We start from the raw sequence: 13,929 nt of genomic DNA on the forward strand, positions 1-13,929 counted from the left end.
GGAGTGAGTCGGCGGTGCAGACTCTCCTCGGAGGGAGCAGCAGGGCTTCTGGGACGGGGCTCGCCCAGCGGCACTGCCCAGCGCCTTCGCGGCCGTGAGCGGGTTCTCGCTCACTGAGCGACTAAGCACACAGCGTTTAGGATAGGAGAGTCTGCTTCGGCAGCTCCACACACAAGGGATTATTAACGCAGGAATTTACACGCCTGCCTCGCCCGTTCAGGAGCCAGGGGCGCAGAAACTAAAAAGTGGGTTTGGGGAAAGTGAAAGGTGGGAGGGACTTTCTATTTGGTGAACAAGAGTTTTCCAATCAGGAGAAAATTCATGCTGTTTATTTCACTTTTCACAATAAAGTGCATCTTAAAATTGCCCAGGTTCTGCCTTGAGAAACTCACCTCTTGGAATCTGAGGGAATGACCTGGTTTGCCTGTTGCCTATACACCTTTTACTGTAGCACATGTTAACAGCAACAAAAATAATAATTGCTATGGGTTCTTGGAGATTATAATATACACACACACACACACATCTCTCTCTCCTAGTCTCTTAAAACGTACGTGCCCTGGAGGGTTCAGCTCTACAGGATCTGAGCTCTCAAGACGCCAGCTCCCATGGTGGCAAGCGGTCAGACACACCTGTTGAGATGCTTTGCAGGCAGGAGAGCACTTAATCCCTTTGCCAGGCCGTTTTAATAATTCCGAGAAGGATGACAGACTCCGAAGGGTTGCAAAAGCAACTGATGAGTGGAAAAGCCACTGGAGCCCAACCACCGCCCCCCGCCCCGCCCCCCCCCCCCCCCCCCCCCCGCAACGAAAGCCGGACTCCCAGGTGCGCATTCGCCCTCCTTGCGCCACGCCACGTACTTGGTGGAGGGCGGTGCCGGGGGGCCGAGCCGAAAAGATGCTCTTGCTGCCTCTTCCGGCTGCCGCGAGAGTCGCCCGTCCGACATCTGAGCGGGAAGCGCTTCTGGGGACCCGGTCCAGCCGCCGCAGACAAGACGAAGGGCCTTGTTTTAGGAATCTGTGGCAAAGAAAAAGAAGATGATGTGCCCCAGTTTATAAGCGCAGGAGAGAATTTTAATAAATTGGTGTCTGGAAAGCTGAGAGATCTCTTGAACATATCTGGACCACCCCTGAAGGCAGGCAAAACCCAAACCGTTTATGGTCTGCATGAGGGCTTCTCCAGCATGGTGTGGTTGGCCTCGGCAAAAAGACGGCCGGAGTTGATGACCAGGAAAACTGGCACGAAGGCAAAGAGAACATCAGAGCCGCTGTTGCAGCGGGGTGCAGACAGGTTCAGGACCCGGAGATCCCGTCCGTGGAGGTGGACCCCTGCGGAGACGCCCATGCGCGAGGAGTGGTGCCTGGGCTCTACGAGTATGACGACCTGAAGCAGGAAAAGAAGGTGGCTCCATGGAAGTGGGTATCAGGAGGCCTGGCAGAGGGGAGTCCTCTTTGCTTCTGGGCAGAACCTGGCGTGCCACTTGGTGAGACGCCCGCCAATGAGATGACGCCAACCAGATTTTCCGGCATTACTGAGAAGAATCTCAGAAGTGCTGGTAGTAAAACAGACGTCCACATCAGACCCAAGCCTTGGATTCAGGAACAGGAAATGGGATCATCCTCAGTGTGGCCAAAGGGTCCGAAGAGCCTCCAGTCTTCCTGGAAATTCACGACAAATGCAATGCAGGTGACCCTCCTTTGGTGTTTGTTGGGGAGGGGATTACATTTGACAGTGGTGGCATCTCCCTCAAGGCGGCTGCAAACATGGACCTCATGAGGGCTGACATGGGAGGAGCCGCCAATGTCTGTTCAGCCATCGTGCCTGCTGCCAAGCTCGACCTGCCCTTCAGCGTCGTAGGTCTGGCCCCTCTTCGTGAAAATATGCCCAGCGGGAAGGCCAACAAGCCTGGGGATGTTGTTAGAGCCAAGAACGGGAAGACCATACAGGTGGATGACACTGCTGCTGAGGGGAGACTCCTCCTGGCCGATGTACTCTGCTACGCGCACACTTTTAACCCAAAGGTCGTCATCAGTGCCGCCACCCTGACAGGTGCCATGGATGCAGCTTCGGGGTCCGGTGCCACTGGGGTCTTTACCAGTTCTTCCTGGCTGTGGAACAAACTATTTGAGGCCAGCATTGAAACGGGAGACCGTGTCTGGAGGATGCCTGTCTTTGAACCTTACACGACACAGATTGTAGGTTGCCAACTAGCTGATGTTAATAGCCTTGGAAAATACAGATCTGCAGGAGCATGGAAGGCTGCAGCATTTCGGAAAGAATTTGTGACTATCCTAAGTGGGCGCATGTAGACATAGCAGGAGTGATGACCAACAAAGATGGTTCCTTATCTGTGCAAAGGCATGGCTGGGAGGCCCGCGAGGACCCTGATGGAGTTCCTGCTTCGGTTCCGTCAAGACAGCACTCAGTTCAGATGCTCTAGAATGCCTTCATTCTGTCTTAAACGGGCAGTAGAGCTTCAGAATACTTCTGAATGAATAGATCAAAACCTCTCAAGGGAAACAAAGGATGGTATTTAAAAACATAGAACAAAATGAAATCTGTATGCCTTGATTGGTTTTTCACTTTATGCAGAGGTTTATAAAGGTAAAGCTAATATCTTGCCTGGCAAAGATTTTTAAGATGCTCTATCTTAAATGAATAATGATGATTTTTTAAAAGCTACCTAATCACTTTTCAGAGTATTTGTTTGTAACTGAGGAGCAAAATTGTATTTCAGATTTGTGATGCTGGGAATAATGAACAAACTAAAAGTCGCTATGCAGTTGTCAGAAACAATAAATCTAACTTTTTGTGCTCCCTGGTGTGGCTCTGATATTTACTTATATATTATCATAAACCCAGTGATGCTATAATATAACTTGTCTCTTCTGGCTGTGTTATATGAACTAAGTAATTAGGTTGGGTCTCAATGTTAATAATCACTTTGGGGCACTCAGTGATGAGCTTGAGTAGGTGAGGCGGTACTATTATCCCCACATTACAGATGAGGAAAATGAGGCACAGGAGAGGGTTAGTAACATGCCTGCGATGTCACCAAGTAATAAGTGGGAGAGCAGAAAGCAGTAGAGCTTTCTTCTTCTTCTTTTTTTTTTTAAATAAATTTATTTATTTTAAAAGAAAAGAAAAGCCACTTGATTTTCTTTAAGTAAAACGTCTTGGAGCTGTTTTCGCCCATCCCCCAAAAGGGCACGAGTGTACCTTGCTGTGCATGGAAGAAGGTCAAGAATCATAAGAGACTGACCAATTAAATTGTGCTTTTTATTGCCAGAAAGCGGTTGAGAATGGCCCTAGGCAGCCTGTTTGCAGAAGCTGAGCTATAGAACCGAACAAAAGAGTGACTCGAGCTCTGCAGTGTCTACTAGTGTGCTCCGTGGCACAATGAAACGCTTTTTGGGGAAGGTCAGGATTTTTACTTATATATAGCTCCGCCTTCCTTAGTAATTGTCCTAGGAGGGAAACTCAAAGATTCATCTTCAGAAACTGGGCAGAAGCAACCTTGATTGTCCGTGTGAGAATTCCTGTTCATTTGGAAGGAACAGCAGCCTCTTTCCTTAGTGTCATCATGTCTTTCTCCTCCTTCTTCCGCTGCCCCGACCGCCAATTATCCCATCCATGTGCACTTCCTGTGCCTGCCCTTTAAGACTCCAGCCGCCTGGGGGCCCTCCAAGCCCTGTCTTCCGTGCTCATCCCCGAGCTCTCGTGCCGCTGACCAGCCAGTGCTCCTGCCCACGTGGACACCCCCAGGCCTCCTTGTCCGCCAGTTTCACATGCCCACATCATCACCCCAACCCTTCTTGCTCCTGAGCTTTCACTCTTATGAGCTGCTCCACCATCCACCCAAACCACCGGAGCCAGAAGCCGGGAGAGCTTCCCTGCGCACACCCAGCTGCCGTCGGCCCCTCTTCTCCCCCCACCGACGCCCGCAACAGCCCCGCACGGTCTCCATCACCACTTTCCTCCTCAAGGGCCTTCAGTGGCTCTCCATTCCCTACTGGATAAAGTCCAAACTTGGTAGCATGGCCCCCGTCCCCTGACAGCCTCCTCTGGGGTCACTCCCAGGCCCCAGTTTCCCCTCAACCTTCAAGAACCACTTGACAGTTTTCCAAACAAGCCAACCCGGTTTCCACTTTCTTTTTTCCCTGTTCCTGGAATGCCTTTCCTTCCCTCCTCTGCCTGGTGAATACTGTCCATCTTCCAAGGGCCGGGCTCAAGCCCTTCCTAATTCCCCTGGAAGACTCAATCTCGCAGCACTCCCGACCCTGCGTCCTGCCGCGTCCCTCCCCTCGGCTCTCCTGACCCCACCACCAGCTGCTTGCTCTTCAGACGTGACTCTCTTCCTCTGCTAAACCCAGACCTCCTTGACGTCGCTGACCTCTGACCCCCTGCAGTTAACTCTCCTATTCCCCACGCTCGCGCAGTGCCTGGAAATAAGAGGTACTTGCTCCTGTCGTTATCATCCTGTAGCGATAAAGAGCTGGTAATGATAACCAGCCGTGCTCTATTTGGACAAGACTTAATTCTTCCTTCAACAAGCGCTCACAGAAGGGCTCTTATAGCCCAGGTACTTTGCTCCGTGCAAAGATGAATAACACATCCGCCCCTCCTTATTCCAGAGGTGGACAGATCTCCGCGCAAATCGGGACACTGCAGTGAGGTGAGAGCCGGCATCCGTGGCCCTGGCTCGAGACGGTCACTTCTTGCTCTGCCCAGATAGCCAGTTGCCTGAATTTTAAAGCATGTCTGTAATTGTTTACGTCATCTGGTCAATGCAACCAATAAATACCATCATTATTGGATGTTGGAAAAAGCTGTCAGAAAACACCGAGGAACCTATAGCTCAGCACTGAGGGCTTTCCTAAGGCCTTTCACTCCCGTGTGTGTTCTCAACCTTATTTTTCTCTTTTGTTCCTACAAGTTTTAGACCACTTGTTTTGGAGCAGGAACACTTGGAGGTTTCGAAAGGTCCTGGAGGCGCCACTAGCTGCTGCTTCTGGACGGGACCCTCTTCTGACCTAAGTGAGAACCCTGTAGATCTGGACCCACTAGGAACTGGAGAGCCGAGGTTCTTTGGAGTCTTGGGGGCCGTGGCCTTTGCCGCCCCGTCTTTCCCGGAACGGGGTTGCCCCTGGTTGAATACGTGTGCCCGTGTGGTTGGCTCGCCTTGCACGCTTGTGTGTCTCCGGGCAGATGTGCCTCAGCATCTCCCGGTGGAGGGGGCCTTTGAGCTCGTTATTTTCCGGGCGGCCAGGGCGACACCCGGCTCCACGGAGGGAACAGAGCGGGGAGCCGCAGCCTCGCTGGTTTGGCCGCGGAGATCCCCTGAGGCGCGTGGCCGGTAGCGCTCACCTAGGAAGCAGGACAGGCAAGATGACAGTTCTGACAGAGGAAGCCCAAACGAGGGATTTGCTTTCTCAGATGTTCTGGAAAATTCCACTTTCAGGGCATAGGCTCTTTTTTTGAAAGAAAGAGGCTATGTTTTGAGTGAGCTGTGGAGACCTTCATGAGGAGGCGTGTGGGGACGTGTGGGCCCCAAGCCTGCAGGCGGGCTCGCTCCTCCCGGGCCGTGAGCAGGGCTGCGGGCCTTCCCTCGAGGTCCAGCACCCCGCAGCCTCACATCCAGGGCGCACGGGCCTTCAGAGCGTCTGCGGGGAGGCCGTCTGGCAGAGACAGGAAGCCCTGGGGCAGAGCAGGCACTGAGGGCCTCAGTCTCCCCTTCACCGCGGTGCTGCGGCCTCGAGTTCCGAAGCACGTCCTGTGTGCCACACGCTGTCTGATGTGCGTCGTGTAACATACAAACGTACGTCGAAAGTGAGAGTGTCAAAAGTATACTCTTGTTTTGAATGGCCCTGTGAGACGGGCGTCATTTTACAAATTAGGAAGATAAGGCTCGGAGAAGTTGAGTCACTTGCTTCCCGCTGGGAGCCAGGGTATTTCCACTGGATTCTCAATACAGTTCTCTTACTCCCAACCCCCAGGCTCCTGCCATCACTTGGCTGAGCTCCTGTGTCCTCCTTTGCCCACCTCCGTCTCCAGAGCTTGACTTTCTGACTCTGCGCCCAGATGACCGCGGGGCTGGCTCCTTCCTTCCAGGTCTCAGTCACCACCTCCCGCCTGTCCCTGTCTTCTGACCCTGGGTCCAGGTGACACGCCCTTCATCCTCCCGCTGCTGTCCCACCACCGGCACTGTGTTGACTGCAGGGAAGCAGGCTGTGTGCCATTCGTCCTACTTTATCTGCAGTAATTCCACAGCTTAGCAGTTCTGGTAGACTTTGAACGTTTTTTTTTTTTTTTCTGTCTGAGAGATTTGATATTCTTTAAATGTACTTTTTAATTAAATGCAACCTGGACAGCTCCTCTCTACTCAGCCTCTCCAGTGATTAAGGGGTTCATGTGGGAGAAACTGACTAGGAGTAGACCCCATTTCCCTCTGCCTGGAGCCTTTCTTCCCATAACTACAAAGCACTCGCCTTTCTGCCTTTGAAGCTACCTAGCACCCACGGTTGCTGACCTCGGCAGAAATCCTCTTTTGCTTCGATGTCTGCACCTCCCAGCCACCTAAACCAACCTGGGAAATGCTCAGTTGAAAACGCTACAGTAAAGTCTCAATTAAGGAAATGCTCAGGGGAAGGAGTGTTCTAGTTAATTTAATTTCTGGTTAACTGAGCACAACCAAAGTTTTTATTAGGAGGAAACATCGTTATGTAAAAGAAGGCTTATGAACTTTGGATGAAGACATTCCTCTATTTAAAACCCATTCTCTACCATGTTTAGTCATGTGACTTTGACTAAAAGGGGGATGCTAATAGCTATAAAAGGGGAATGCTAATAGCTATCTTAAAAGCTTGTTGTTAGACTAAATTGGGCAACATTTGTAAATGTAAACACGTAACAGAATGTTGAGCGGCTGTGTGGGAACTTGGTGAAGTACAGTTTCCCTCCCACTTCCATTTTGTTTTCGTTCTTCTTGGAAATAATTCTTAATACGTTGGCATATGGTATTTTAAAAATGTTTTCTAATGTGGAACCCTGAAGGAGAGGCTAATTTTCCTGGTGGTGGTAGTAGTGGCTCATTACTGTAGAATATTTATGAAAAATTAACCAATCGTTGAGTATTTGTTCAGTGCGTATTACATCTTGGCCGCCATGCGAGTACCAGAAATGAAGAGGCCATTTTATTCTTTTAAAAATGCCCAGATAGTCTTCTTTGCATTTCTCTTCTAAAAATTGAACGTGGGAAAAAAATTGGTAGAAAAGTCAGCTTGGCAGTTTAAAAATACACATCCATGACCTCCTCTCACTTAAAAAAGAAGTAAAAACCCACTAAAATGTGTAAGGTCGGATCTTACCAAACGGCACCGCGAAACAGAGGAAAGCTTCGAGTGAGCTGTAATAGGGAGCGCTCCCGGGCGAGGTTCACTGGTCCGAGAGAAAGGGGCCAGAGAAGTCGCGCCCGGGCGAGGGTCGGGCAAGACTTTATAGGGGAAGAAGGGAAAGGGGTGTGGTGAATCCGGGAGGGCGCAGGGTATTCCTTATTTGGTGGTCTTTTCGGGTATCCTGGGGGACCGTTAGTCCCGCCCCTCGAAAGGCGGAAAGGCTGGGCTGGGTTCAAAGTCCCCAGGTCAGTTCCTGGAACTGGGTGGTCCGGAATGTCTCCAGGGCAGTTTCTGGAACTGGGTGGTCCGGAGAATTTCGGTCTGATGCAACCTGTGAATCTGATTGCGTTCCCCTGCCTCGGGCCAGTTGGCCTTACAAAATGCAGTACAGGAGAAGAGACCGAGGGCCACAGGACAAGAAGGCGCTGTTAGTGACTGAGAGATGTAACAAGGGTCTGGATGGAGGAATGATTACCATGGGGGTGGGCGGAGGAGGTCTCGGCTTGGGGAGCGTCCTTGGCCACCTTGGGACTAGTTATGACCCAGAGCTAGAGCCGGGGTAGTTAATGGTTTGTGTCTGGGACAGTCTGCTGCCTACCTCCCACTGTAGAGTACTCGGCAGCTAAGGCAAGTAGACAGAGAGACAGACAGACAGGTAAGGACACCACCCCCCCCACCCCCCCCACCCCCCCCACCCCCCCCCGCGCATCAGAATGAATGGCCCCAGAGGAAAGAGCCCTGCACTCTGGGGTTCAGGGTCCCTTCGGGACAACACTGAACTTCCCGCCTGATGGAGGCAAAGTTGCCCACTGACAAGTTAAAAGTCACATTTGGGGGAGGGGGTGGGTTGTCACATTTCGTTTTAAGCCTCTCTTTGCTGTTCTTTTTAATCCATGTGCTCATACGAATTTGACTGAAATTTTAAAACTTTTTTTTTTGAATGAAGCAAGTGTGCCAGCATCGTGTGCTACTGCGAGCACCGTCCTTGCTACCGAGGGATGTGGATTCCGGGAGCTTACGTAAAAGTTTACTGAAACGTTAAGTTTCAGTAGAAAACGCACAGACTCCTCAATCACAAGACCTTGCCTTGATCTTCCTGTTGTAGTTTCCATAAGTCAAGGTCACTTTGCCGGCATGTGTGTGCCTTGTGTGTGTGTGTTAGAAATGCACGTTTTAGGAACCGTCACATTTTATCTGCATCTCTGGGACCTACTTCTCCAAGCGTCATGTGTGATTCGCGCATCACCAGAAAGAACAAAGTGGTCGGGTTTGCGGGCAGGCTGACATTTACCAGCCCCGAGTCGAGCTGCTCGCTCGACTTGTCCCGTCGACCCCATGGGTGAGGGTCCTTGAAATCAGGCAACAGTCTGGGCCACGAGAGCAATACAGACGGAAGTTGCTGTTCCGTATGAATCACAATTACGAACGACTTCCTCTTTCCTCGGGGCGGCTGGAATCTCCGCAGGCGCATCCTCCCATTCGCTCGTCCCTGGGCTGTGAACTCGGGCCTGGCGCTGACCTGTCTGTCGCCTGCGGGTCTCTCGGGGTCAGCGCGCAGGCGAGGCTGATCCGCCCGCCCGGGGGCGGGGGGGGGTGGTGGTGGGGGTGGGGGCGGGGGGCGCGGGGAATTGCCCTCGGGGCGGCGACAAGCGCTGAGCACGGGCTTCCTCTCCGGCGCCAGGCGGAGCGCTGATTCATGCCAAATTAGCACCTTGCTCGGCGACCTCTGCGCGCCCCGCTGCTTTCCTTCACTTCACATGACTGTTTGCAAATATTAGCAGCTCAGGTCTTTTCTGCTCACCAGCGACTTTCACAGATGACAGGCAGGCATTCAGCCTTTGTCACGACCGTGTCTGTACTCCGGCATCCTCCGAGGCTTGATAACCAGCCCCGCGATCCCCAGTCTCACAAGCCGAGGGTGTCGGGCGTTGGGAAGGTCCCGGGGAGGCCCTGCCGGGCGTGGGGAGGGGAAGGCTGCCCGGCGCTTGCCCGGAGCCCCGAGGGCCTGAAACGACCTCGCAGTAACTAGTCGATACACAGGGTTAAAAAATTGATTTGTTGGCTCTGCCCGCTTCAAGCTTTTTTTTTTTAATTCACGTGAACCTTTAATTCCAGAATCTCATACTGCTTAGGCAGTGAAAGCCGGACTCAGAGCTGTGGGAAGTTGACTAGAGGCCAGTCCTCTTTTCTCCCCCTGCTCTCTCGCGATGCCCTGACCGCATTGCCCACAGCTGGAACCTTCCATGGTTCTCCTCAGCTGCTCTCACGGGTGGCGGGTCTCTGCAGCATGAGGTCCTCCAGGAAGCACTGGGCATTTGCTGTGATGTCAGTTCAGTTTTATTTCCAGCCTCTTCCATCTCCGCCCTTTATTGAAAGTCCTGTTCTCGAAATGTGCGATCAGTCCTCATTCTCCCTAAATAAACAGTCGTAATGCGCACGTAGTTTAATTTTGATATTACTTGTATTTGAGAGAAAAGTGGCAAAAACATCTCGTGTTTTTTTTCTCCCTTGTCACCAGAGGTATGAGCTACGTTATTTATAGTTTGATACTCACACAACAGAGACGGAGTCGGAATAGTTACTTTTCAGAGAGAAGGGATTAAACATGCACGCACAGAACCGAGCACTTGGTTCATGGGATGTCTTTGCCCCGGTGACCACGTTGGGGCCCAAGTCAGAGAGCAGCCGCCTCCCAAACACACGCGTGCCCAGCAGAGGGTCTGATGCATGAAATATTTGTGGAATTCAACGGATTTGAAAGTAGTGGGTAGACCAGGTAACTCAATCAGCAAAGTCTAAAATTGATAAAGTCAGCAAGCATTTTGGAAAATGCACAACAGTCTGAAGCCCTTTATGGGCACGATGTGTGGAGAAGCAGCAGGAGCTCTCTGTTCCCGTGGTTCCTGGGCGGGACATGTGTTTATGGACCAGGACCACACCGAGTGCCCCTCGAGGGCTGGAGTCGGGTCCCGAGGCGCTGGGTGTCCTGTCGGAGCAGCTGGACGGGACTCTCGTGTCACGTTCCAATCCTCACACCTTCTGTACTTCAGAGAGTTCCATGGGCTTCTGCTTTCTCTGCCGCAGGAGATGTTGGCACGCCTGAAGCCGTGGCCCCCGTCATCGTGATCCCCCCGAGCAACAGAAGCGTGGTGGCCGGGTCCAGTGAGACCACCTTGGAATGCATAGCCAATGCCAGGTGCGTGCCAGTCCCCCACGCGGGGAGTGACAACCCATGACAACCCCTCCTGCGTGTGGCTGGCTCTCCCAGCAACGGTGGTCTTGTTCATCTAGCTGGGCTGTGGGCACAGCGCGTATGGGAAGCTAGGACTCGGGTGTGCTGACCTTTCCCGGGCCTTGTTCTGCAGTATTTACATTGAATGTAATATCTATATTGGAAAGCAGCGCTTTCCACTTTAGCTCTGGGTCATGGTACAGGGTCTCTTCTTAGGTTCTGGCTGAGGAGCAGAGGGGAGCTTTGCTCTCCTTTGGGTGCAAAGGAAAGAGTTAATTCTCTTCTCCTCTGTCGTCGTAGGTGTTCTCAGCCCCATTAGTGGTCGCTCCAGGATGGAGTGCCCGTGATCACGCCTCCCATGTAGCGCGTCCCCTAGCAGTATTTGTTTTATGCATTCTTTTCCTGAGCAAATGGAATCATTAGCACTTATGGTCCATTGCTGCTGCAATTAGCTATCCCTGCTCAATAGCCCTTGAGCAGACTGTGTTGCTGACGCGTGCCTTAAGGGAGTAGAGTAATATCTGGATTGAGTTTTAAATGTCCACTGTTCAACCCACCATGGTTCCTGGTAGAATGATTATTATTGCCGTCTACATGATCCACAATTGTTGTCACTAAAGCCCTTCGTTCTCACAGGCCCATCGAGGAGCTGAGTGTGACCTGGAAGAGAAACGGGGTGAGAGTCACCCGTGGGCTCCACAGCTTCGGGAGACGCCTCACCATCAGCACCCCGACCTCCTCGGACATCGGGGAGTACGCCTGCGAGGCAGCGCTGCCAGGGAGTGCTTTCGAGCCCGCCAGAGCCAGAGCCTTCCTTTCCATCATAGGTGAGGCTCAAACTGGGACGCGGTGTCCTTTCTACCACAGGCGAGGCTCAGGCTGGGACGCGGTGTCCTTTCTACCATAGGTGGGGCTCAGGCTGGGACGCGGTGTCCTTTCCATCATAGGTGAGGCTCAGGCTGGGACGCGGTGTCCTTTCTACCATAGGTGGGGCTCAGGTGGGACGCGGTGTCCTTTCTACCATAGGTGGGGCTCAGGTGGGACGCGGTGTCCTTTCTACCATAGGTGGGGCTCAGGTGGGACGCGGTGTCCTTTCTACCATAGGTGAGGCTCAGGTGGGACGTGGTGTCCTTTCTACCATAGGTGGGGCTCAGGTGGGACGCGGTGTCCTTTCTACCATAGGTGGGGCTCAGGTGGGACGCGGTGTCCTTTCTACCATAGGTGAGGCTCAGGCTGGGACGCGGTGGCGTCGGCATCCTCGCAGGGCGGTGGCACACCCCAGGCCATGGAAACAACGTAGCTAACACCTGTGTTCCACCGCCTATTTTTAACCCAGCACATGGAAGTGAAGTTGAGTTTATCTCCCAGATTCAGCCTAGTCTTCCTTCCCAAGAATATCAATGCGTTAAGTCCAAAGAGTTGATGTTCTGACTACTCCCAAGAAACGTCCTTCTGAAAACTTCCAGTCGTAAAGCTTGGGAAATAGTGTCGAAATCCTTGGCCTGTGTATCACCTCCCTGCGCTGGCCTTTCTGCCATGAGCCTTTTCTATAACTCTTATTTGGCCGTTACGATCAATGTTCAGAGATTAATCTATGACCATTATTTTTTATTTTGTGACCCAGAAGAAAGTCAGAAAGTCTTGGGTGTTAACCTTTTGTTAAATTAGAAAGTGAGAACAGAGAGGCTTCCTAGAATCATGTGTTATTCTTAAACCAGGGAGAAGGGAGACAAAATTAGGCACATCTGAGCTGCTCTAAACGCTGGGAGATCTCGATGTTTAGGAAGGTGCACTGTACACAGACTAAGGGAATCCTCAGTCTATTTTCAGATTATGATAAGATTACATTAAATTGTGAGGCAAAGGCCTTTATTTCTCGCGTCTCTTCAGCTCCTGTAATGTGTTTAGGCCTCTTCAGCGGCTGTGGTCACTGTCGCAGTGACCCATCTAGTGGCCACTGCTGATAAGAGGTGCTTCAGGGTCCCCTCCAGGTGGGAGAACCTCTGCCTCTCTCCTCTCCGTGCAAACAAGGCAGACTGAGACCAGGCAGGATCCCATGAGCAGAAAGCCCTTTGAGAGCAGCCGCCCCTCACCTAACATAGTTTGCACTTTGCCACTTTGCAAACTAAGGAAAAACAAAAGCTTGTGTTTTCATAAAAAATTAGCAAGAGTGTGAAGAAATGCTGCATAAAAGGTGGTTTGCCTTGAGTGTGTCACATTCCTTTCAATCATTAGGAAGTGGCTCTGTGGCCTGAAAATGACTGCCAAACTCACGTGATGCAAAGCTATCAGCCCCTCTGAAAGATGTGCACGAATTTTGAAAGTGTCAGAGAAGGCAGGTTTTGAGTCACAAATCATTGCTGATTCTCCACTAGGGATCTGAGCTGATTCTCTGCTCCCTTTCTCAGCCACGCTTTAGAGATGTCAGTACCCCATCCCCATTCCCGGCAAGGACCTTTCTGTCGGGGGTGATCTACAGCTACATGAGCACAGCGCATTATAGACTGAACCCAAATTAAAATTGTAAACGTGTAAATCTCCAGCAGACAGGACTCTATTGTGTTAAAACATTTCAAGGTAATTTAAGCAAGAGAAGAAATCTATCTCCCTGTAAACTAGAACGTTTGTTTCCATTATAATTCCCTTTTTAAAATATTTAAGGGCTTCCCTGGTGGCGCAGTGGTTACGAATCCCGCTGCCAATGCAGGGGACACGGGTTCGAGCCCTGGTCCGGGAAGATCCCACATGCCGCAGAGCAACTAAGCCCGTGCGCCACAGCTACTGAGCCTGCACTCTAGAGCCCGCGAGCCGCAACTACTGAGCCCGCGTGCCACAACTACTGAAGCCTGGGCACCTAGAGCCCATGCTCTGCAAGCCACCGCAATGAGAAGTCCTGTGCACCGCAACGAGGAGTAGCCCCTGCTCGCCGCAACTAGAGAAAAGCCCACATGCAGCAACAAAGACCCAACACAGCCAAAAATAAATAAATTTACTGAAAAAAATCATTTTTAAATCTGTCACGTGAACTTGGGTTTTGCACTTCCATCTGGATTCCAGAGCAGATTGTTTCTGTATTCTCCTGAGTTGCCATCTCTCCGTGTTCTGGCTTTTAAAGGTACACAGACACACGCGTGTACCTTGATGATGTTCCTTTAAATCCCCTTTATTCATAAGAATTCGCTGTGACAGGTAGGATTTTGTGGTTGAATCATCCTGGGAAAGCCCTCAAGAGCCTCTGTCAATTCGGAGTGATTTGGGAAATTATAGCCCCGAGCCCAGCGATCGTGGAGGGAGGGATCCCCA

At 51.6% G+C, this 13,929-nt stretch overlaps 1 protein-coding gene and 1 pseudogene across 4 annotated transcripts in view; both read left to right on the forward strand.

The window, feature by feature from the left end:
- SDK1 (sidekick cell adhesion molecule 1) overlaps nt 1–13,929 on the forward strand; it is an 826,998-nt gene that overhangs the window by 585,630 nt on the left and 227,439 nt on the right. For all 4 annotated transcript variants that reach the window (XM_067705385.1, XM_067705387.1, XM_067705386.1 and 1 more), the window contains exons 6-7: nt 10,479–10,590; nt 11,263–11,453. In XM_067705385.1, coding sequence (XP_067561486.1) covers nt 10,479–10,590; nt 11,263–11,453 — 303 coding nt within the window. The remainder of the gene's footprint in view (nt 1–10,478; nt 10,591–11,262; nt 11,454–13,929) is intronic.
- On the forward strand, nt 898–2,792 carry LOC137206322 (cytosol aminopeptidase-like; annotated as a pseudogene).

This window comes from Pseudorca crassidens, chromosome 15 (assembly GCF_039906515.1).
Source record: "Pseudorca crassidens isolate mPseCra1 chromosome 15, mPseCra1.hap1, whole genome shotgun sequence".
Classification (NCBI taxonomy): domain Eukaryota; kingdom Metazoa; phylum Chordata; class Mammalia; order Artiodactyla; family Delphinidae; genus Pseudorca; species Pseudorca crassidens.